Source organism: Uloborus diversus, chromosome 1, assembly GCF_026930045.1.
Source record: "Uloborus diversus isolate 005 chromosome 1, Udiv.v.3.1, whole genome shotgun sequence".
NCBI classification, from domain to species: Eukaryota; Metazoa; Arthropoda; class Arachnida; order Araneae; family Uloboridae; genus Uloborus; species Uloborus diversus.
The window spans coordinates 60,033,053-60,057,163 of NC_072731.1; the positions used below are offsets into that span (position 1 = coordinate 60,033,053).

The 24,111-nt window shown below is 32.3% G+C and overlaps 1 protein-coding gene across 2 annotated transcripts in view; it reads right to left on the bottom strand.

The window, feature by feature from the left end:
• LOC129234595 (85/88 kDa calcium-independent phospholipase A2-like) overlaps nt 1–23,247 on the bottom strand; it is a 58,582-nt gene extending 35,335 nt beyond the window's left edge. For both annotated transcript variants that reach the window (XM_054868619.1, XM_054868618.1), the window contains exons 1-4: nt 23,032–23,247; nt 19,579–19,797; nt 3,918–4,095; nt 2,113–2,339 (exon numbers count right to left, since the gene is read on the bottom strand). In XM_054868619.1, coding sequence (XP_054724594.1) covers nt 2,113–2,339; nt 3,918–4,095; nt 19,579–19,797; nt 23,032–23,237 — 830 coding nt within the window. In that variant the 5' untranslated portion in view covers nt 23,238–23,247. The remainder of the gene's footprint in view (nt 1–2,112; nt 2,340–3,917; nt 4,096–19,578; nt 19,798–23,031) is intronic.
• Between the last annotated feature and the right edge of the window lie 864 nt (nt 23,248–24,111).

Genomic DNA, 24,111 nt, shown 5'->3' on the forward strand with positions numbered 1-24,111 from the left:
ATTATTGTTGATGTGATTTGTTTTTATTTTAACGCTAAAGTTTTTATTTAGGTATTCAGTTTTCGGTGAATAAACTCGAAGTCATTTATGTTTCTACATAAAGATACGCGCATACGACTTTTTTTTTTTGACCATGAAAAGTATTTCTTTATGTTGACATTTTATTGTTTTTATTTATCTTGATAAGTGCATTAATTCATTTAAAAAATTATTTTTGGCAACAGGGGAAAAAGAAGCGATTTTTTTTTGATAGGATGTATGTATTTTAATGAGCTTATTAATTTTTATTATTTTTTTTTCGTTTTGAAAGCTGTTGAATTTTTTTTAAATGGAAAAAAGTGTATTAGCTGCTTTGTTTAAAAGTTGCTGCTATTTTATTTGTTCGTTTTTTTTTTTTTTTTTTTTGGGATCTAATTTTTTTAGATGAGTGAGGAATATTTTATTCCTAGAAAGTAGCTTAAAATGTTGGAAAAATATGTTTGAAACAATTTGCGATTTTAGCTATTTTGAGAACATTGATCAGGTACTAGAAAGTAGTATGGGTATATGGGAAAGTAGGCTCGTCTAGTTCTAGACAGAACTTCTTGTTTAAGAAGTACATATAGACTCTCAAGAAACCTGACAGAGAGCAAGGTGTAAAGCGCAATTAAAAAGTATCTGGAAATTTATAGATATTTCTCTAATGGATGCAATTTCCCTCTCATTTAGATAGGAAATGAAGTGTTGAATCTTTGTCACCACTTCTTAGCCTTAAGTGTGTCTTATTTGTAAAACCTTATTAAATTAGAAATTACTATGGTAAGATAACCTTTATATTTGCTGATGAAGAGTATGAATGGTGAATTATGACATCTATATAAAGTCAAAACAGCCAACAGAGTCATGCCTCATTAACGCAAAATTCACCCCACCAGGATAATTATTTTGTGTTAACCGAATTTCATCTTATCCGATAAGGTTAAAGTGATTGTGAATTCATGGGACTAAACAAATATTACATGTAAAGTGATATTTCACGTTAAGCAATATGACATTAACAAGGTTCAACTGTATAGTTCTTTTTTTTTTATTTTATATTATTTCAGTTGCAATTTGATGAGTGATATTGTACCTAGCTTAAAAACCAAAAAGTTTCTTAAACTTTAATTTAGAAACAAAAGCAGCAATGATTAGATTTTATCCTAGAAGTTTCATTAACAAATTTGGCCATAATTTTAAACAAGGAATGAGCACACTAAACTAACTCAGAGAATATTTATCAACAAGCTTAAAATATAAGTAGAACTTAAGAAATAAAATGCTCACAGACATGTGAGTATTATATCATTACAGAAGTACCTTAGAAGCTTTGACTGATAACTCCTTCTAATTATCCTAAGAAAGAGAAGAAATGCAATTTTCAAGTTTAGAAAAAAGAAACCCCTCAAATCATAACTTTAGTGCACGTTTCAGACAAAGACTGAGTTTATGCATTTTTAAGTATGAAGTATTTCCTTAAATAATAACTATAACAATATTATACCTGGTAGCAGAAACAGGACGGTGCTGTGATGCCCATCACAGATTTTTGAGGAGGTTTGCTGACTGTTTCTGAATTGGAAGGATTTGTTTTTTGGCTTTCTGCACAAATTTCTCAAAGTTATAGCAGAAACGCGAGTGAAGTTCAAAGTGAAACAGAAAAAAAAAAAAAAAACTAAGAACGAAAACAAGGTGCTAAATCTATACATTAGTCCTCAATGGTTAAGAAGTCAAAAGCACTTGTACCCATAGCTACCTGTGCCTCAATTTCTATTTTACTTTGAAGCTTTTTAGCCACTGTTTTACTTGTAATTTTCAAATTTAACATTTTATTCTCAAGCATTCCTTCTTGCTGATTTTTAGTAAGTGTGTGACAAATCTAATGCTAGTCTACCTTGCTGACTACTTTTGGGGTTTTTGTAATCTCTGTCGCAGACTACTGAAAAAAATTCTGCTACCAGGCTTAAATACATTAAACATGTTATTCAACTTCAAATACATTGAAAAATTCAAGTTTCCTCTGATTTTCATCATTAAAAAAAGATTCACAACAAAGTTTCATACAGCATTAAAAATTTAAAGAGTTTTCTTTACCGAGGAGGATTTGGTTCGGCATTTGAGTTATCTCCACTACTTAGATCAGCATTTGAGTTATTTCCACTGCAATCAGGAATGCATTCAGCTTTGTTATTTACACCGCATTTCAAGAATTCAATTACACATTCCACTTTGTTTTCTTTGCATGCGCAGTGAATTGGAGTCAGACCATCATAGTTGGGTAGATTTATAACAACTTGTGCGGTGGACATCTTTGACAAAACCTATATCACATAAAAATAACAGAGAAGTAATTTAGGACAAATAAAAATACTCAAGACATTTTGCAGTAAAATCAAGGTAATATTAAAGTATTAAAGTGATAAATACTGATGCTAAGTTTACGCAGTTTTGTCAATCGCTATAAACAGTAAAACCGTGATTAATTGAAGTGGTCACGACCTTCAGTTATGAAGTAGTCACGACCTTCAGTTAATCAAGAGCTTTGGATAAAATAGGGGATTTGAAAATGCCATTTAGGAGACTACAGAAACTTTAGCTCTGGATTTTAACGTTTACAGTGTACACGTGTACAAAAGTAATTCTTACATGAGATGTTTTAAGTACATATTAGGCAGTGAGAAGCAAAGGAATAAAAGTGGACATTTTTTAAGTTTTGAGTAAAATGAGTTTAAAGATAACATCCTAGGTAGGCTTTCACTGAAATTTTTTTCTAAATCATGCTGTACAGCAGCAACTGACGATAAGTGTTATGATACATTGTTTCTTTTTTTTGATATAAATTTACTTTTAGTTTCATTCAATTTGAAAATATTTCCTTATTACTATAACTAGTTTGTATTAATCGGTGCTTGTCTTACTATCAATTTTTGTCCTACTATAATACCAAGATGTTCCGAAATTATTCTTATTAAATTATATTCATGATTTGAGGTTCAGTATTTTCAACATATTCGTCAGGGAAGTAATCTTTTGTATTGCTTAAATTAGTGTAGTATATTCAAAAATGTTTGTTATACATTGATCGATGTTTTAAAACATTGATGTTTGGAAACATCGATGTTTTTTGGTCTATGTATCAATGCCATCGATGTTTTAATTTCTAACATCGATGTTTTGTCATCGATGTCGCACCTCTAATGTGTACTGGTTACTCCAAATTTTTAATTTTGCCACTTACATTCCTTTGCTTCTCACTGCCTCATATGGATTTACTTATAAACATTATATTTTTTGAATAAATGTAACCTAAATCTGAAAGTACAATTGAAATTTAACAAGACATATTATGCATACTTTATGTACTTTGGTGTTTGCAGCAGGATTTTCTGTGCCCAATAACCTTAAAGTGGTATTGCTTATTTACTTAACAATTTTTATTATTTTAATTTTTTTGCAGCTGGCTTCGTTTAAACGAGTTTTACCGTACTCACAAGTCAAGAGTATTTTTCAATTTATTACTCATATTTTTGTTTCACTGATTGTACTTAATGCATCATTTAATAAAATCAGTTTATTGTTGATTGCAGATGCACCAAGAGAAGGAATATATTAAGAGAAGGCATTCTTGTTACTTCAAGCATTAAAATGATATAAATTCCATATGTGATTCACAGTCGAGAAATGATTCATATTATACACGTAAATTGGCTTATTTTTAGTTCATTAGAAAAATGCATATGGAAACCCAAAATTTGGGTGCCATTTAACATATACAAACAAAACCTATATACCTTGAGGTGAATTAATTGCTTCATTGCAACCCAAGATTAAAATTAGCAAAGCTTTTTCTTTTGAAACTCCACATTTCAGAAATTGAATAATTGAAAGAATCTATTCACCTGAATAATATCTTTGGAAGTTCTAGCAGCATAGTGAAACACAGTTTCGCCAGAGATGTCAGTAATATCCAGCCTAGGATCCAATTCTAAAATAGCATTGACAGCAGCAATCTGTCTAGCTTTTACTGCTATATGAAGAGGAGTCATCAACTTTTCACTACATATCATGTTGATTTGGCTAAAAAAAAATAATTTTGATCATATTAGTATATAAAAATATAATTCATAGGATAAAAATATTATATAATATACATTATGTACTATTATATAATATAGATTATGTATTGAAAAACTTAAGCACAACACTTCTGTTTACCATTTTTGAGTCATCCAAGATACCCTCAAATGTTTCATTGTAGGGTGAGAACAACACAAAGAAGTAATTAACAGGCAGGGTTGGTAAAAAAAAAAACGTTTTTTTTAAACCAAAAAAAGTGTTTTTGGTTTAAGTCAGTTTTTTTTTTTTTTTTTTGTTTGTTTAAACCATGTTTATTTGCTTTAAACACTATTTGTAAGAAAAACAATTTCATTTTAATAAAATCATGACGATTTTATCAATTAATTGTTAAGGGCACATTTGTACCTAATTTCTTTGCAATTAATTAATTAAGAGTAAAATCTTGTAATTTCATTTACTCAAACATAGAGATTTCTATAGGATGATATTGTTTGAAAATCTTTATTATAAAAAATACAATACATAAATGGGCTTTGGTATAAAAAACCAAAGAAATAATTTACTGTGATGGTTCAGACATTATTAATTACAAACAACTAATAATAAATTCTTGTCAATTAATTTCCTCATAACCAGAGCTATCTACAATAAATCAAAAAAGTAAAATTAAAATCACACATTCTAAAACATGGAAAGTATTTTGCAGTATCCATAAATTAATCACAAGTCTGATGTACGTTACAGAACTTTAAAAATCTAAAGATCAATGCATATTTTGTTAAACGATTTTTAAAAAAAGTTACAAACCATGTAATTTATTCGCCTAATGTATCAGTGACAACAGTTATAGAAACAGGACAAGTAAGTTTTAAGAAAATCATTATGTTTTCCATTGTAGACATAATTTCTCCTGCTTTAATGCATTTAGGAATACAATCAAAGGGAAAAAAAATGAATGAAGATGAGTAGAAGTATGAAAATACTCTTAACACATTTCATTAATGAAGACTCATAAAAATTAATGTTTATTGATTTTTCCACCATTCATACATGAGATTGCTTTTATAATATTGGGATAAAAAAAGCATTTTGAAAGTTGAAAATTTGGCAGTAATTTTTTTTTATTAGAGCACTGAGAACATAAATATTTTCTGCTTTCATAATTTTATATATTTTCTTTTCTTGCTCTGCCCTTATCGGGGATGCAAAAGGTGTGCAGGTATAAGCACAATTTTATGCCTTCTCTGAATGTACTTGAACTTCTTTAGTTTTTTTTCTCTTGTCATTTGACTATTCTTGCATTAAAATTTATATACACTATGCATTGCTTCAATGGTACATAATTTATCTCAATAAACCTTAAGTAATCAAGCAAATTAGGTAGTAAATGAAGTTTTGGTTGAAATATGCTTTTTGGATTGTTTTGAAATGAAAAAGACTGAAAAATTATAATAATTGAATAAATTAAAAAAGAGCTACTTGGATTTTTTTCCATGTACTTTTAGAAAAACTTGCATTACCTTAAAAAATATAAGTTTTTAAATTTATTAAATCTGCAATTTATCCATAAAACTCTGCTAGTTACTTTGCATCAATTAGATTTTACTCTTTGCAATAATCTGTAAAATTTATGAAAACATTTGGGGAAAACAATGAAGTTTTTCAAAAAAATAAATAAATAAATAAATAAATAATAATAATAATTTTGGAAAAAACTACAAGGTTTTTTAAAAAAAAACACTTGGTTTAAACCATGGTTTAAATCATGGTTTAAAGCAACGTTGTTCAAACCAAACAACTCTGTTACCAGGCATAATTATTAGCTTTTTCTTAGCCTTAATCAAAATTTTTAGCTCTTTCCTACACATTTATATCTGAAGATGTTTTAGTTTTTAAAAATGAGGTTCATATCTTTTATTGAAGCTTTTTGAATAATATCTTATATGAGATCTCATGTGTTCTCATTTAGGTTTCTTTGCATAATGATTTCAGTGTGACTATTTTATTGTTTGCTTTGTTATAAGTAGATCTGACTATTCTAGGTTTGGTTGAAATAAGTCAATATACTTGTTTTGTTCACTTCAGAGAAGATTCTGTACAGGCGGAACAGTAGAGAAAAGTAGTTAAGCTATTCATGAAGTTAGATCAAATTGCCAGTTTAGGTTTATAAAACCCTTCATTAACGAAGCAAAACAAAAACTGTACCAAATAAACTATGATGATTTGGCAAGAAAGACCTAAATCATGATAAAGCTGAAATCATCTCCTCATCATTAACAAAAATCTATTTTGTCTTTAGAAAAGAATTAGGGAACTATATTGCTAAACGAATTAATGAGGATGGCAAAGTCAGAAGTACTTTTTATAGGGCTTCAAAATCACTTTCAATTGTAGATCTCTATGATTTGCAAGAGCTGCATTTATGTTTTGCATATGTTGCTGAAATTATATTTGACTTTGTGGTTATTTTTATAACATCTTCAACATGATCAATATACATATTTTAATAAAGTACTGAATTTACAAGAAATAAAAATAAATTTACGATTAAGATTTAAATTCATATTAAACATGCAGAAAAAGAGAAGTTTGACAACCCCCCTCCCCTTCCATAAATCTAAATGAGTATTAAAAACCTCTACAACAGACATCACACAAAAACGTGTCATAATTAACTCAATTATGGTCAAAACATAGGCGGATTTACGGGGGTGCCAGGGGGTGCGCCGCACCCCCAACATTTTTGGTCGGATTTTCAACAAAAAAAAAAAAAAAAAAACAATAAATAAAAATAAATGAAATATATTTTATCAGGAGAAAATTTGAATTTCTCCTCAGGAATTTCGTAAAACAACTTATACAGTGGCTCCCAAAAGTGTTCGTACACTTTGAAATGTTTTAGTAAAACCAAAATAACTCGAAACTGAATTCGAATACGGAGTCCAATATTTTTTCACATCATTCCTATGTCATTCTAAATACAACCCATTGGTTTTTTCAAAATATTAACGGATCTACTTTTTGAAATGGGTCAGAAAACGAAGAGACAGAGAAATAACACGCCACAAAAGTCATCGTACACTCAAATATTTTCGAATAAATTCATGATTAAAATTATCATATGCCGTTTTATTATTATTTTTGCATTGTGTTGACCCTTATAAGTCATTTGGCTTTAATTTTTTGTTTATTTATTTCTTAATATTGTGCTTCTTGCTATAAAATCGCTGGTATTCATAAAAAACCGCAAACACCATTCAAAATTCGAATTTGTTTCCCACAGTTGCGGTAAATTGGTTTGAAATGAATCTAAATTAGTTAATTTATTTGTTTGTATAGTAGATTGCTTGATAAAATGCTTTAAACAAAGGAATCGGACCGAAAACAAGGTAAGAAAAGGTCAACCGGCAAAGTTGACAAAACGTGATCAGAGATTTAAAGTTGAAAAAATTATAAAAAATACACATTTGAGTGCTGTAAAAGTTTTTACAGAGTTAAAAAAAATTTTACGTTTCATTTTCACCTAAAATTTTTCACCAAGTTCTCTGATTAGCTGGATTAAATGGGGCCTCTTCCCGCAGAAATTTTCTTCCTCGCACGAAAAACACAAAGCTTACACTTTTCGTCGCAAAATCGAGGATAAATAAGCTAAAAACGTTTTAGAATTACGTCTTGTTTACAGATAAAAATGAATTTAACATTTTTGGTTTAATTGTTGCATAATTGTAAGTAGAAGAAAAAATTAGGAACTTAATCTTAAGAACTTAGTTGAATCAGTTAATCACGACGGTGGAGGTGTTCTAGTGTGAGGGTGCATAACAGCATCAGGACTTGGTAGTTTGGAATTTTTTGATGAAATAATGAATCATACTGTTCCTTTAAATATTTTAAAAACCAATTTTGAACTCTTAACCAAAAATTTGGTTATTGGAAACAACTTTGTTTTTTTATCAAGATAACGATATGAAGCACTCGGTTTTCAACGTTTGCGTCTAGTGCCTCAAAAATCGTCCTAAAATTCAGAAAAAACCCCTCAATCTCTATATTTGAACTTAATGTAACGTATTTAGAGATATCTATAGGCTAGATTACGAAAATACGGCTTTAAAACGAAAATAGAGCTAGAAACAGTAAGACTCGAAGTGTGGTTGAACACTTACTCAGAAAGTACGCAAAAAAAAATAAAGAAAAAGAATGAAATCTATTCCCAGACGTTTAAAAGGTGTTATGAATACTGTATTATATTCTATAATTAATAACTTAATCAAAAGTTAGATTATTCAATAATAAATAGACATTTTATAAAGTGTACGAAGACTTTTGTGACATAGAATTTCCGGCACTTTTTGGTTTTTGATTTTTTAAAAATTAAGTTTTAATATTTTTTAAAAACTTTTCATGTAGTTTTGGTAAAAATTAATCATAGATCTTATAATTAAATACCTATTTCGAAATATCAATTCTAACCAATGGATTGGGGCCTATTTCGTTGAAAGTCGTAGGTGTACGAAGACTTTTGGGAGCCACTGTATTTATCTGCAGCTACAATGCAAGTAAATTTACTTGAAAGCAAACCCAAAAATACAATATTAAGCAGTTTATTATGTTACCCGGTCACTACACACATCGCCAGTGCGAGAAAAATTGTGCTACGTATTAAGAAGAATTTTTATCTATTTAAAAAAAGAAAGACAATAAATAATTACATGCATCAAATTAACACATTTCTTAAATGATTTATTATTCAGTGCTGTATTACAGAATTACTGTATGTATATTCTGTAATTGGGTATTTACTGGAAAATCATTACAATTTCTTTTTATTTGAAACCATAGCTAATAAAGTCAAAAAATGTGAATATTGTAATAATACACTTCCTCATAAACGATATAAACTGTTTAAAGTCAAGTCCTTACACATCACTCCAGTAAACAGTGCTATAAAATCGCTCTGAAATCAACTAAAAACCAGCATTTTTACTGTAAATTTTCAAAGATTTCTGAAAGAATGCCCCCTTCCCCAGACCCCCTGTTTGTCCTGGGAATACCCCCCAAGGTTGCCACTGAGTTTCTCTACCAAAAATAGTTGCTTTAGTAGCCGATGAAAAGTAGCTACCATATGCATAAAATAGTTTCTAAAATAGTCATTTACCTATTAAAAAATGTCATTTATATTATATTAACGCAATGAAGCTTCAATAGACACCACTCACAGCAGTGGGATAGACCTATACGTGGAGCAAATTTTTCCTAAACAACCCCTGAAAAAGAAAACTTTAAAAAACATATTCCAAACTTTAGTCCAACTCTTTTGAATAAACACTAGAGAAATCAGTATTGACACATTCTGGTATAATTTCTCTTTGTCTGACTGTTAATTAAATGCAACAGTAAAAGACTGACTGTATAAAAGGAGCTAGAAGCACTGCAATCGTGATATTTTCGATCGAGAGAAAATTAGCCATCGTTTTCAAAAAATGAATGCATAATACGGATACAAGCAATTAAAAACCGAAAAACACTAAAAAAGAAGCAGTAGTGGAAACAAACTTTTTACAGAAATCGCGTTTGCAAAATCTAACCGTTTACAAAAATTGCACTCGGAAAAACGATACCTTTAAAAATATCGCGATCGGCAAAAACGAAATTTTTTAAACAAAAATATAAACATGATATTTCTATGGTCGTGAATGTTTATTACATTTCATTTTACCTCATAGTGAACGATTTTTTCAAAAATTAAACGCTGTAAAACTTTTCCTCCTCCTCCCCCCCCCCAGGCGGTAAACTTATAAGCAAATTTTCATTTTTTTCAACTTATTTTTTTCTTCTAGGAGGAAAAGAAAGTAAAATTCACTAAAATAGTCACCGGTTTTTTTTACAATTGATTGCAAAATAGTCGTTCATGCCCATGTGTTGACTAGAATAGTCGCCCTAATAACCATTGCCGCCATTGGCAGCATTGTACGTACCCCCCCCCCCCCCCGATATTGTTGCACCCCCAGATTTCACAGCCTAAATCCGCCTATGGGTCAAAATTGTTATTTTAGGGGCCATATTGCAAACTTTAGTACAACACTTTCACACCTGCAAAAACTACTTTGAAAATCAATTTAAATGTAATGCGCCTTAGCTTAAATTCTTACAACACACTGGCACATCTCAAAAAAAGGACTAATTTCTTTTTTGGTTTGTGGCTGTCTTGCATTTTAATAGAACAAATGAAAATGCACCAAGACATGTGTATAACTTAAAATCGACAATTTTTGACTTGCGGCAGGTGTTGTATTAAGTATGCGATGTGTGCAAACATTTAAGTTTACTGAATTACAGTTCTCAAATATAATACATGCACTTTAAAAACGGGACAAAATTCTTTCAGTGGAGATTTTGGCTGAAATATGAGCGAAAAACATTTTATGAATACAGTATTTCCTTTGCTTTGCACAAGGAAGTAAAAAATATTACTCTTTTCTTCTTATAAGAACCATAGTTGTGCCTTATGATGAAAGGAAGAATGGTACATGAAGTACAAAATGAGTAAATGGTACCTTAACTTACATTTTATGAATGCAAAGAAAGAGAGATAAGTCAAGAAACATATCTAGAGCATTTATTAAGGAATTTTTACTAGGCGACACAAGTTTAACATAAAGGCTGTAAACCTTCCCAATAATTTTCCTCTTTTCTTGACAAACCTGTGCATATATCATCGCCTCCAAGTGGTATTCCTGTAATCAGCACTGTTTGTTCTGAGGCAACTGTATAGAACTGCTGGTTTAAGAGGAAGCCGATATGAACCTAAGTGTAAGTATAATATTAACTCTGAAGTTAAGGGGGTCCAGGGTTTTCGAATTTGTAGTCTTAAAACACATTTTAGGCGATCTTTGGTAATGTTAGAGGAGAAGAGATTTGGTGATGGCAGTGGGGTATCCAGGACTCTAATTGGGAGAAGGGGGAGAGGGACAGCAGTGGTGCTTCAAGAAAATAGTTTTTTTTTTTTGGGGGGGGGGTGAGGGGCACATTGGAAAATAAATTCCCATCTGATAGAGGTAACAGGGTTCCAGGGATTGTCCCTCAGAATTTTTTAAAAAATTGTTGTATCAAAACGCAATTTTAAACTTTTTTTGGCGAAAAAAAAGCAGAGGGGGCTCAGCACAAATTTGTAGAAATTGAAGCCTTAAAAATGCTATTACAGGTCTTACATTTATTGATGTAAGGTTATTGTTGTTAGGTAGGGGATTGTCCCGATGTCCATCCCTTACCCTAACGTCAATGCGATTGGGTAAGCCTTAAAAATGCGATTACAGGTTTACATTTACTGACGTTAGGGTAAGGGATGGACATCGGGACAATCCCCAACTGATTTTTTAAAAAACGAGATTAAAATCTATTCCTCCTCCCACACTCAAATTTTTTGAAATTGAAGATATTGAACCCAATTTGAGACCAACTTTGAAAATTTTGCGAGAAGGGGGCAGTGTTGCAACCATAGTATAGTTTTAGGGGGGTACTCTTAAAGATTTCCTCATTTGACGAAAGGGGGGGGGGGAGGTTGAGGGTTTACCCTCGGAAAATTTTGAAATTTTAGTCTTAAGAACGCAGTTTTAGACGGTCTCTGGCGATATTGCGGAGAGAAAAGGTTCTGGGGGCCTTCTGTGAAATTTTTTATAAATTAAAGTCTTAGAAAAGCTATCACATGTAGATATGATAGCTACCACAAAGCTATCATAGTTTCAACGCAAAGATGTGCATTGAAAATTTTTCGAAATTGAAGTCTTAAAAACGCGACTGTAGACCAGATTTGGTAACGTTTAAGGGCTAAGCACTTTTTTAAAACTGAAGCTTCAAAAAACCAGTCTTAAAACGATTTTTGATGTTGTTAGAAGGCAAGATGCTTGGTAGCTCTCTGCTGAATGTTTTGCAAAATTGAAGCCCTGGAAACAATATTTGGCTCTCTATTTTGGTGGGCTGAAAGATTTTCCAAAGCATAGCATTTTGAAGACATTCTTATTTTTAGACCTACTAGGAAAGAGAAAGAAAAAAAGGTGTGGGGGGGAGGGTGAAAGATAAAAGAGCTGTGAGATGTGATTAATTGATAAAAAGTCTACATTATTGAATATATTTATTTTAAGAATTTTTCCTAAAGTTGTGAACTTTGAGGGGACATAAGTAAATCATCATTCTTAAGAATGAAATCAGGGTTGCCACTCCATTTTAGGGAAAAAATTTCCTGTGTTTTCCCTGTATGAATCTGCAACATTATAAATAAGCGAACCCTGATGTTTGAAAAAGAACATTAATATCTCGATAGTTCATCACAGTGGGTGGGGAAGGGGGGGGGGGGGGACAAATAAATGAAAATATCAAGAAACAAAGATGAATTTATTTTAACTGAAAGAATAGCCTCGTGATTGAATTTATTAAACTTTTTTTCAAAGAAAAAATATCTCTCTTTACCATTCATTACTGGGACTTTATAAGAGAAAACATGTGAAAGTAAGCCGAACAATAAATATTTATCACTAATTTCATGCTCTCTAAGTAAAGTTAGTATAAAATTCAGGACTCGTGTCCAATAAAACAATTTATAAATTTTGCTTTCATGATAAAAATTTTAATATTTACTTTAAAAAAAAACACTAAAATTACCATTTTTTATTTTGTTTATGATTAAAAAAACATTCATTTGGTAGTTTATATATTATGGCAGTGATTTTTACAACTTCAATAAAAAAAATTATAAATTTCTCTGGATTTTCCTGGTTTTTAAAATTCCCTGGCTTTTTGTTTATTTTTGAATTCCCTGTATTTTCCCTGTTTCTTCATGTTTCCCCTGTGAAATCCCCTTCTCCCTTTTTGAATGCCCTGAGGCGTGGCAACCCTGTGAAAAGTCATAAAATAATTAAGTTAAAATAAATAAATAAAAAGCTTAAGCAGTATAAACAGTTGGTACGTTTTTTTTTAGTTAAAGAACTATTTTCCTCATCCTCAATTTTTCGATGTAAAAATAGTTTAAACAAAAAACTCCTATTGACAGGGCCGATCCTAGGGGTGTCGGCTGCCTGTGTGCAAAGAACAAATGTGCCGCCCCTCAAGAGTAATTTGCATATTTTGAGTAATCTTTGACGTCCATATAAATATTTCTTCAAATTTCTATATCAAGTTCTATTTAAAAAAGAAAAGAAAAAAGAAACAAGAATGATGAACTTATAAAAAGGAAAAAAAGTTTTATAATAAGAAACTCCTTAGGTAGAATTTATACCTTTGAAGAAAGTAATAGATACTAAAATTTATTAGTCGTAAAAACGCATTTTATAGTCTGTCTTCGGTGACATCGGAGAAAGGACGGAGGAGGGGGAATCAGGGGAGGGGGGATTGCTCCCAGAAAATTATCGAAATTGGCGTATGAAAAATAGTTTTAGTAATCTTTGGTTGAGTTTGGTTGCAAGTAGAAAAAGAGTCAGGTATATTCAAGGTGCATGGAGAAATTTTCGAAATTAAAGTCAAATATCGCAATTTTAGGAACTTTTTCGAGACTTCAGGGGAAAAGTAATGTTGGAATTCTATCCTAAAATTCTTTCAAAACTGAAATCAATTCGAAGCTATTTTTTGTGACCACAGCTTAGGAAAGATCGGCGCTCTTCCCGAAAATTTTCCGAAACTGAAGTTTTAAACAAGCAGTTTTCGGTTATCTTTGTTGACGTTGCTAGAGGGAGGGAGATTCAATTATCTCCTATCGAAAGTTTTCGAAATTGAAGTTTAAATACAAATTTAGGCACAAGATTTTAAAAATTTCTTAAAAAAAAAAAGTCCTACAGTTTTGCTTCAATTAAATTATTCAAGCAAATCATAGTTAAATATGATTGAAATACTTTGTTAGTATTTGTCAACGATTTAGTGCTCAAAATGTTGGTTAACCAGCAAAAATAGTGTCTGAATGTCACACCCGTCACAATGGAATAGCCGCAAAGCATTTTCTCTATTTCAAACCTCCTGTTAGCAGCGAGTTTTTAAATAATGAATACAATAAGAATTGCAGCTGCAATGAGTTCAAAACTTATTAAAAGATCCTAAAATACTTCACTAAAACTTACGAATTCGGAGCAGGAACACTGATTTCCAGCCTTGTTTATATCTCCTATCCATGGCTACGGCTGGCTCCGTGAACGCCGATCTGTCCGATGCTTAGTGAAGGAATCGTTATTTTTTTTTACAAGCACTAAGCACTCAAGACAAGTAATTTTTTTTCTGGCGATAAAAGTTCAAACTAAGGAACCCTACACAACGAGAAGACCACGTGATATGACGTCAGAAAACTATCACGTGACATCAAGTGATCATGAACTAGCCAATCAGATTTGCGTATTTCCGAGTTCCTAGTGAACTCTAATGACATGTCCTATCTCTGGTTTCGTCACATGAACGAAAAAAGCTGACTCAGAGGAAATTTTCAAATGAAAATCGCTTTAATTTATATCTCTTAACATACTAAAGCTCAGGGCCGATCCTAGGGTGTCGGCCGCCCGTGTGCAAAGACCTAATGTGCCGCCCCTCAAGAGTAATTTGCATATTTTGCCTAATCTTTAACGTCTATATATATCTTTCTTTAAATTTCTATGCCAAGTTCGAATTAAAAAAAGGGGGGGGGGGGACAGAAGAATTATCTTATAAAATGGAAGAAATTTTTTTAGTAAAAAACTCCTTAGGTACAATTTATATCTTTGAAGAAAGTAATAGATACCAAAATTTACTGGTCATAAAAACTCATTTTATAGTCTTTCTTCGGTGACATCAGAGAAGGGACGGAGGAAGGGGAAGCGTGGGGGAGGTGTCAGGGGTTCGGGGGAGGAGGATTGCTCCAAGAAAATTATCGAAATTGGCGTATGAAAAATATTTTTAGTTAATCTTTAGTTGTGTTTGGTTGCAAGGACAAAAGAGTCAAGTATATTCAAGGTGCATGGAGAAATTTTCGAAATTGACATCAAATATCGCAATTTTAGGAACTTTTTCGAGACTTTAGGTGAAATTAATGTTGCAGTTCTTTCCTAAAATTCTTTCAAAATTGAAATCAATTTGAAGCTATTTTTTAAGACCGTAGCTAAGGAAGGATCGGTGTTCTTCCCGAAAAAGCTCCGAAACTGAAATTTTAAACCCGCAATTTTGGGTTACCTTTGTTGACGTCTGTGAGGAGATTCAATCGTCAATCATCGAAAGATTTCGAAATACAAGTTTAAAACGCAAGTTTAGGCCGTCTTTAATGACGGTAGGGGATCTGGCGGCTATCCTCCGGTAATTTCTCGGTACTATTTTTTCAAAAACCCGTTTTTGGCAAGATTTGAAAACAATAGGGGAAACGTGAAAAGATTCCGAACCAAAATATTTTTCAGAACCGAAATCTATTATAGGCTATTTTTGGGAAGGAAGGGTTTTGGGGCTTCCAAGTGGATATTTTTAAAAAAGCAATTTTATGCTATCTTTGGTGACGTTAACAAAACTGGGAAGCTTCAGCAGATGTTTGGGTTATTTTTTGTTATTATATATGAAAAACACAATTATAGACCTTTGTCCATCTCACTTTGACGATTAATGGGTATATGCCCTAGCGCCATGAAAAGTTACATAATCCAGACAGTTCTCCTCCAGAGTTTTTTAGAAATTCATATTTTACGCATTGTTTGATAATGATGGGACAAAGAGCAGGAGGGGGTTCAGTGTGCCCTCACGAACTGTTTTTTGAAACTGAAGTCAATTTCAAACTGAGGGGGTGGGATTAGGGGCTCTCTAAAGACGCTAATTGAGACTATCTTTGGTAGTAATGTTTGGGAATGGATTTCAGAGCCCTCCATCGCAAAAATTTCGAAAAAGATACGAAAAATATCATTAAGCAAATTTTAATGACATTAAGAAGGGCTGTCCTCTGAAAACACATTTTAGATTTTAAAGCCAACATTTTCAGGCTATATTTGATTAAGTTAAGGTGGAAGGGGTGAATCAGAGATTTAATTGGGTCCTTAAGATCAGTGGTTCAAACAGCAAAATTTTCCAAAATTAAAGTCCTAAAAACGCAATTTTAAGCCTTCTTTAGTCTCGTCAAGGAGGTCATTGCATCCTTTTGGAGCCACGTTTAAATTTACTACCCGGGGCAAGAGCCCTGATCTGAAACCTGGCAGTTTATTCGTGATTTTAATTCGAAAAAAATGTTGTAAAGGGGGAAAATTACAAAATTTTAGTTTGTCATTCATATATGTTTGACTCTCAGCGGAGTCGCAATTTTCCACTGTCTCTCCACGCATCCGCGATTGTTGAAAACAGAATTTGTTTGAAATGCTTGCGAGAGTATCTAATCAGCATAGCTTTTTAAAATATCTATATATATAAAAATGGAGTTTGATAAATTTGTTCCCAAAGATCTCAGAAACTACCAGGCAGATTTCGCTGAAACTTTCACCGTTTGTTCAGTTTGGTACCGGGAAGGTTTATAGACCAGTTCGAAAAAAATCCGATTGATAGTTCCCTTTTTATTCCAATTTTAGTCCCAATTTTCGCATAAATGCCCCAATATGGGAGTGGAAAAAAAGTGCACATATTAACATTATATGTCCATCGAAAGCGCCAATTTTTCTGCTGAAGATAGCATCTGTTCGAAGTTTCTAAGTTGTATAAAAAACGAGTTATGAGCTTTTTTGTTCCCTGTTCGAAGGGTTTCATCAACCCAAGTCATTATTTAGTGTGTCATCTCAACTCCCAAGAATTGTTGTATTGTTGAATATTTTTGTGTTTCGTCTGACTTTTTGAGGCTTTTCTCAAGTCAAATCTTAAAGAAACATTTTTCCATAAGATTGGCTAAAAATAAATGGATTTGGCTGATCATTTTACTTTTAAACGGAACTTATGTAATTAATGGTTTATTATTATTATTTATGCTGATTGGACACTTGCTCAATATATCCAACCAACCAGCAGAAATATCGCCAGAATTTTTTCAGAAAGATTTCAGTAGCTGATGTATTTGGCAGTTTTTTCCACTGTCGCTTTATAAGCCCAAAGACTACATAATAATGTTTCTTAGCTTTCACCATATAAACAAAATATCGCCAATCAGAGATACTTAAAAAAAAAAAAAATCCTGTGTAAAATAATTCAACAACTAAATTAGGCAAATCCATAAACCGCACAAAAACTTCCATTAATTTTTCTTTTTGCACGATTTCAAACAATCGCCAAATTTTACTACTTATTTTGGAAACATTTCGGATGAAACTGTTTAGCATCATTTTATTTTGACCAAAAGTATCTCAGCATCTGGCGACAATATTTCTATAATAAAAATTAATAAGAGGGGGGAGTATTATCGAAAGTGTCCCATAATGATTCACGCAAATTTGGTAATATTTTAAACCGCACCAAATGCCCACAATAATTGAAATTTCCCAAAAAAACTAAAGCAAGTGTAAGGTGAACACGGGCAGCTACATTTTTTAAAACAGTTCGTACATCAATAGCCATACAGAGAAGGTTTTAGATTTAAAATAAAAGTACTAACAGATAAATCTTTTTAAACATGTAAAGTTTAATTTCATGTTTTGGAAATTCTTCAAATTTTTAATATGCTTAAATGTCGTGCTTTCATTTCTAATTGAATACTATTTTGTTCTTTATACTTATTGCTATTTTAGTTTAATAAGTAAGGAAGAAGCTCGATTTTTAATCACGTCAAAAAGGTTTGTTTTAAATTATTTCGCTTAAAACAGAAAACAAGGGCAAGTAACGATTGTTTCTCATAATTATTACTGACCCAGGCAACACCGGGTATTTTTGCTAGTATTATATAAAATATGTCTTTATTGTTTAGGTCTATAAAAGCTTGGGGGGTAAACATTAGTGGCCACCCTGGGCAAATGAGTGCTCCTTTTAAAAGGCACCCTTTCATGCTTCAGGGGGGGGGGGGCATTTCCCTCATTTCCCTTCCCCTGTATCCATGCCTGATTACCGGTTCTGTTACAAATTTTGCAACCAAATGAAGCATGTGTGTAAAAAGTAGATATTAATGGACAATGAACCAACACAATGTTCCCTAACAATCTATTTTTCTTAAACTATGCTATGCTGTTGGGAAATCGGCACTTTAACAATTGAACATTTAAAATTCAGCATATTTATTTGACTTATTATAAGTTATCTTGTGAGAAATTCTTGAGGAATTTTGCTTGATTAAAAGAACTATAAGAAGCTAGCTGCCTGCGGCCGCCCCTTGCTTTGGCCGCCCTTGTGAGGTGCACACCTGCTAGGATCGACCCAGCCTATCGAAAATTTATATTATACATATTTTTTTAAAACCCAATTGCCTCTCCCCCCTCAACCCCTTCCTTTTAAAAAATAATAGCAGCAATGAAATGTGAAAAACAAAGCATACAATTTATAAAATATTGCAGGATAACTAGCCTCATTTATTTATAGAAGCTATCTAAAAATGTCCCTTCTTCATACTTATGTGCACGGTTTTTTCTTCTGAACTAAAAAACAACTTATAGTGGAATTAAAAAAAAAAAAAAAAACTTGCGTTAGGGTAGAGAACTGAAAACGGAGTACAAGCAGGATCAGTGGTGCAAGCAACGATATTCTGCAAAACAAAGATCATTCACTCTGCTAGAAACTTATGGTAACTTCAAGTTTCAATGTGTGAATCCCCCTTTCTTTCAATCCTTACCCCTGTATAAGATAATTATTCCTTAAACGATTACTTCCTGAAAGCCATAAAATAACAAAAGTAGTGTGATCGTCAGTTAGCCTAAAGCAGAAGCAATTATAAGAATTCTAGAAAACGACTGGAAACGACCTTGCATTTGGTCTCTGTAAACTTGGTAAAATACCTCTTTTTGCTTGCAGCTTCAGATTCAGACACAAAACAGGAAATGCTTTTGCTGAAGGCGAGGGGATTCCTTGATGGAGTCGATTGAAGGGATATTAGTGGATTTAATTTCGGCGCTTTTTTAGGATTCTCGGACAGATAGCCGTCGCTCAGGAAAGGAAAAAAAAAAAAGGTTTCGCAAAGATTTAAAATCAGTTTACAAAAATGAGGAATGATCAAATATTAGATTTTCTAATGTCGCCAAGTGGTTTGATTTTTCATCTTCCAGGCAACAATTTTTTTTCACTAGGCGACTTTGGTGTCGCATAGTCCCTATCTTAAAAAATGCTCTGGACATGTCTCCAAATCATGTTGGAAGCATTGAGCAATTTGTTTTTTTTTAAAGTTTTGTATAATGATAATCATTTATAATTTATTCAACATTATTAGATGGTTAAAAATTTCTGCTAAATTAGTGAAATAAGTATACTTTGCACCAACGCTCAATTAGACTCAGCATTAACTGTGAAGTCATAATGCTAAAAGAATTTGCAATTGTGTCAGCATTTTCAAAAATGTCAAAACTTCAAAAACATATTATAAAATGCAGTTTAACAAAATTAAACACATACCTTTGAACAACTTCATCTTTAAAACAAGCTGTATATCCAAAATGAGCTGCAATATGTGCAACTGTCCAAGAAGGATTTTCACGAATAACTTGAACAATATTCTGCAGAGTATTTTTTGATGTACCTATGTCGGGGACCCAATGGATCAACAGAGGTAATTTTTCTTGAAAGTGTGCAAACAGTTCTTTGCAAGCATTCTCGTCACCGGTGCGATGGATGCTGAGGAGAGATAATCATATTATTATGCATATTGCATACAATAAGACTCAGAGTGCAAAACAAAAATAATGCGACTAAAAACAATACAAAAGGCAAAATTTGCTGTTGTATAGGATATTTTTTATTTTGTTGTATGTTTGTTTTCAAATTAATAAAATTTTATACTGTACACATCTGACACTTTGCTTCAATTTCAGTATTAGTAAATTCCTTCTAGGAAAGTAAAAATTATGAAACTTTACATATATAATGAATGTTCTTACCCTTACCTAATCTAATAGCTATATAATGCAAAGCAAAAAGACCTAGTAAAATAGATGATTCAGCATAGAAAAAGTAAAATTTTTACTAAATCATTGATTTCTTGGTGAAACAATTTTACTAATCGTATAGATGAATATAGAAATATTGTGGAAAAGGTATTTTACATTTTGAGTGGTCATTATTCAGGTTTCAGAAATGCTAATTAAAAAAAATTTCAACAAGGTTTCCATGTTCGGAAACGTACAAAACCTTCCTTTAGCTGCTTGATAAATGTGACAACAAGAGAGGCCTAATGTGTCTGGATTTTCTGGTGTTGTTTTAAAGGTATCCTCGTTTTCTTGAAGAAACATGATAAAATGATCAAATTCATCTTCCTAAGTGCAAAAATGACTAACATTTCTGTACATATTCTTCGAACATTTGAGAGATGCTTTTCCTTTTTCTGATCGCGAAACGATTTCAAATCAAAGAAGATTTTAAATGGTTCAAACACAACTTCATATTTTTGAGCTCTTAGAGATAACTGGCTTTGTGCTATCACCCAAAAAGAATTCACTTTGGAATCGTTTCTTGTTGAAAACTCGTGTACAGCTTTTTTGTTTTCTTTGAAATAAAATTAGTTTCTCTTTCGAAGTTTAAAAGTTTGCACATCTTCCTCACTAAGTGATAGCCCTAAAATATCAGTTACTTCTTTTAAACATGTAACAATAAAATTAAAAATTTTAAAAACCCCCGACTGAGTCGCAACTGCAGAATCAAGAGGGAAAATTGAAAATCCTTTTAAAAGCCTTACATTATTAAAAATCAATGTCAAGTATTTTGTTTGCAATTAAATTGAAACTGGCAACAGGTAAAAATTTTAAATCATTGAGTTTTATTTCCTTGTCAGCCAACAATGAATTTGGTTATAAATCGCGTGAATAAAGGTTTAGTCGTTATTAAAGTCTGCTTTGAAAAAACGTTATAATTCCGAGTTCTATAAAACATGGAAGTTCCAAACACATTCTATCAGACGCGGGAAAAAATTCTCTTTATTTTTGTATTAAATTTAAAAATTTTAACTATGTTTTCACTGTAAAAATCACGAAAAACCTTTTAGAGGTTTTTAATTAATATCTTCGTTAATGAATGTCATCCAAAGACCTAAGAACACTCTCGATCAACTTTGCTTTCGAACAAAAAAATTTTTTTTTCAAAATCGGTCCATCCGTTTAGGCGCTGGAATGCCACAGACAGATACACAGACACGTCAAACTTATAACTCCCTTCCTTTGTGTGTTGGGAGTTAAAAAGGCGGTAAAAATGCATTTGAAGGATGTCAAAAAGAGCTCTTATTCAAAATAGCTTGGCTTGATTCAGCGAAATATAAGTTCTTCCTTTCTGCAGCACCATTTCATGAAAACATTTTTTAAAAAACCTAATGCAACGCAACTGAAATTCGTATACTTGAAGAAGAAATGATGAAGATTGGGTGAGTGAAGTAGAAGCTGGTTATGAGAAGCTTCCTTGCCAGCCAGCCACAGCCAAATCAGTCTCATTTCAGCAGCCAGCACATTACAGCAAAACACACACACATATTATGGTGCTCTATTTTAATCTCATCTTTTTTTTTAGCTAATGGAGGTACCGTGGTACCCCTGGTGACCCCCGTGCGCACGCCTCTGAACGTAATCGAGCTTTGGAATAAAGTCTAACTTCGGGGCCCTATGACATCATCATTCAAAATACTAGTAAAAATAAATTGGGGGGGGGGGGGGCTAAGCCGGGCCTCATAGGCCTATTGGTAAAACAATCCTCGGATGTGAAGAACTCGTCCATTTAGTTTCAGTTGGTAAAATCTAAAACCAATACATTCGAGCTTTAGATTTTAGTCTAACTTCTGTGCTCTATGGCATCGTAATTCAAAATAGTGGCGAAACAAATTTGGGGTGCCCTTAAATCAAGCCTCATGAGCCTATTGGTATATCAGTCCCCAGCTGTAAAAAAGAAACTTGTTCGTTTAATTACAGTTGGTAATATCTAAAACCAATTAAATCTTGTTTTAGATTCCAACCGAACTTCGGGGCCCTACGCCATCACGTGGCCCCATGCGACTGTGTAGTCCGGTTACCGTTAGACCCGCTACTGATTTGTCTCAAAATGACCTGTAACACACAACTGAACTTTTCCAAACAAAAAATAAAAGTTTACTACCTTTAATTCATTACTTGATTTTTTTCCCCCTTTCCCAGCAAGTTTGACTTGAAGTTTCACTGTATGGGATACTCAACTTATTTCCCGTGTTGGAGATTTCGATCCTTTAGCATCTAGTGAATGTTTTATTGTTTTCAATATTTGGAACTTATTTTAATGCAGACTACCCAATGCATAACCCCTTTTCATTTTTATAATTAATGAAATAATTTATTGTTTGGAAACTAGCCATGGCCAACATTGAAGGCCTACTTTGTGCAAATTTGTTTTCTCTGTTTGAGATTTCAATTTTTTTTGCATGTTATAATTATCATATTTTGACAGTTGGGAGTTATTTTAAAGTTTACTTCCTTAGATTTGCTTTTTTAAAAATCTATTTTAAAATGTTTATTTTATATTGTTTATATATTTTTTTAAATTTTTAATTCTTTGCAAAATTTTAAAGCTTTGCTTCAGCTTCAGCTTAATTTGTTTTCAAGCAGTGACATGCAGACTGCAGAAATGAATAGTTTTCCATCAATAATTTTAAAAATAAATGAAATCCTGTTTTTCTGTCTTATTTTTACCGTCTTTAAACTACATAATTACGACATACTGTAATAAGTATATGAATGTTGTACTCCCTCTAATAGCAAGACAATTAAATGGGGGGGGGGGGAATTGAACCATGCTTGAAGACTACAAATAAACACTTGAAACTACAATTATTTTTTTCATTTTTACTACACAGATTACTGCGTAAAAAAGTTAGCAACCCAATTGTATTGATGAAATTACCTGAATGCTTTAGTGCATGACTGATTTAACTCTAACTGCATTACAATATCAAGCTTTGGCCCATCCTTTTCAATCATCTTGTATATTACAAGAAATTCATATCTGCATAAAATCATGTTGGATACATAGTCCTCAGCACGGACGTCAATCACTTGATTTCCATCAGAGAGGGATTTTTGGAGCCCCAAAAATAAGGTGTTGAACATGGTGTTCCAAGTGGGCTAAAATAAAAAATATTAAAAAATTAACAAAAGTGAAATAAATTTTAAAGTTTTATGAGAAAGTTTACATCTCAATAATAACTAATAAATATCAGCTTAGGCATTATAAGAAAAAATTTCATAAAATTAATATATTTTAGTTTAAGTAAAAATATAAACATAAATACAGTAAAATTCCACTAAAGTAGCAATTTACTCTGCCAAGAACTCTTAGTACAGTAATCTTCTCGTTAGTCTAGTTTCAAGACAGCAAATATCAACTCTCAGTTGAGAGCTCAGGATAATATTTAATACATTTTTTCAAACAGATTCGAAAGAGTAAAACCAGCATCAGGGCCTAAGTCAACCTAAGAACTAGTATATGCAGAAGTAAAAAACTAAATTCTCAGGTGAGTTAGACCCAGGCAGTCCAGAAAAACATCTGAACACTGTCCTCGATTATTGCAAGGGCAAATGCGGCAGCTGCAAAAGGGGAAGGAGGCCCCAAAAGCATTTCCATTAACTTAAGTAGAAAAAAGTATTAAAAAAAACAATGTTAACATCAAAACCAAAGAAAAAACGAAAGCAGCATGTTTAAAATGATTGATAGTTAAGTTGTTAAACTCATAGGTACGGAAGAACTTAGCATAGAGGCAGGGGCGTTCAGAGAGTGGGGGAGGGGGGAGAAGGGACGCCTGTTGGCCCTGGTCTGAGCCTGAAAGGGGCCTGAGATTTTTAAAATGAGGGATGAAATATATGTGTGGACGTAGGAGTAAACAATATGGAGGAGACCCGTAAGAGTCATTTGTAACGAGCCCCAAAATTTCTGTGCAGGCACCTGCATAGAGGTTGACAACTCATTCTTCGAAATGGCACACAT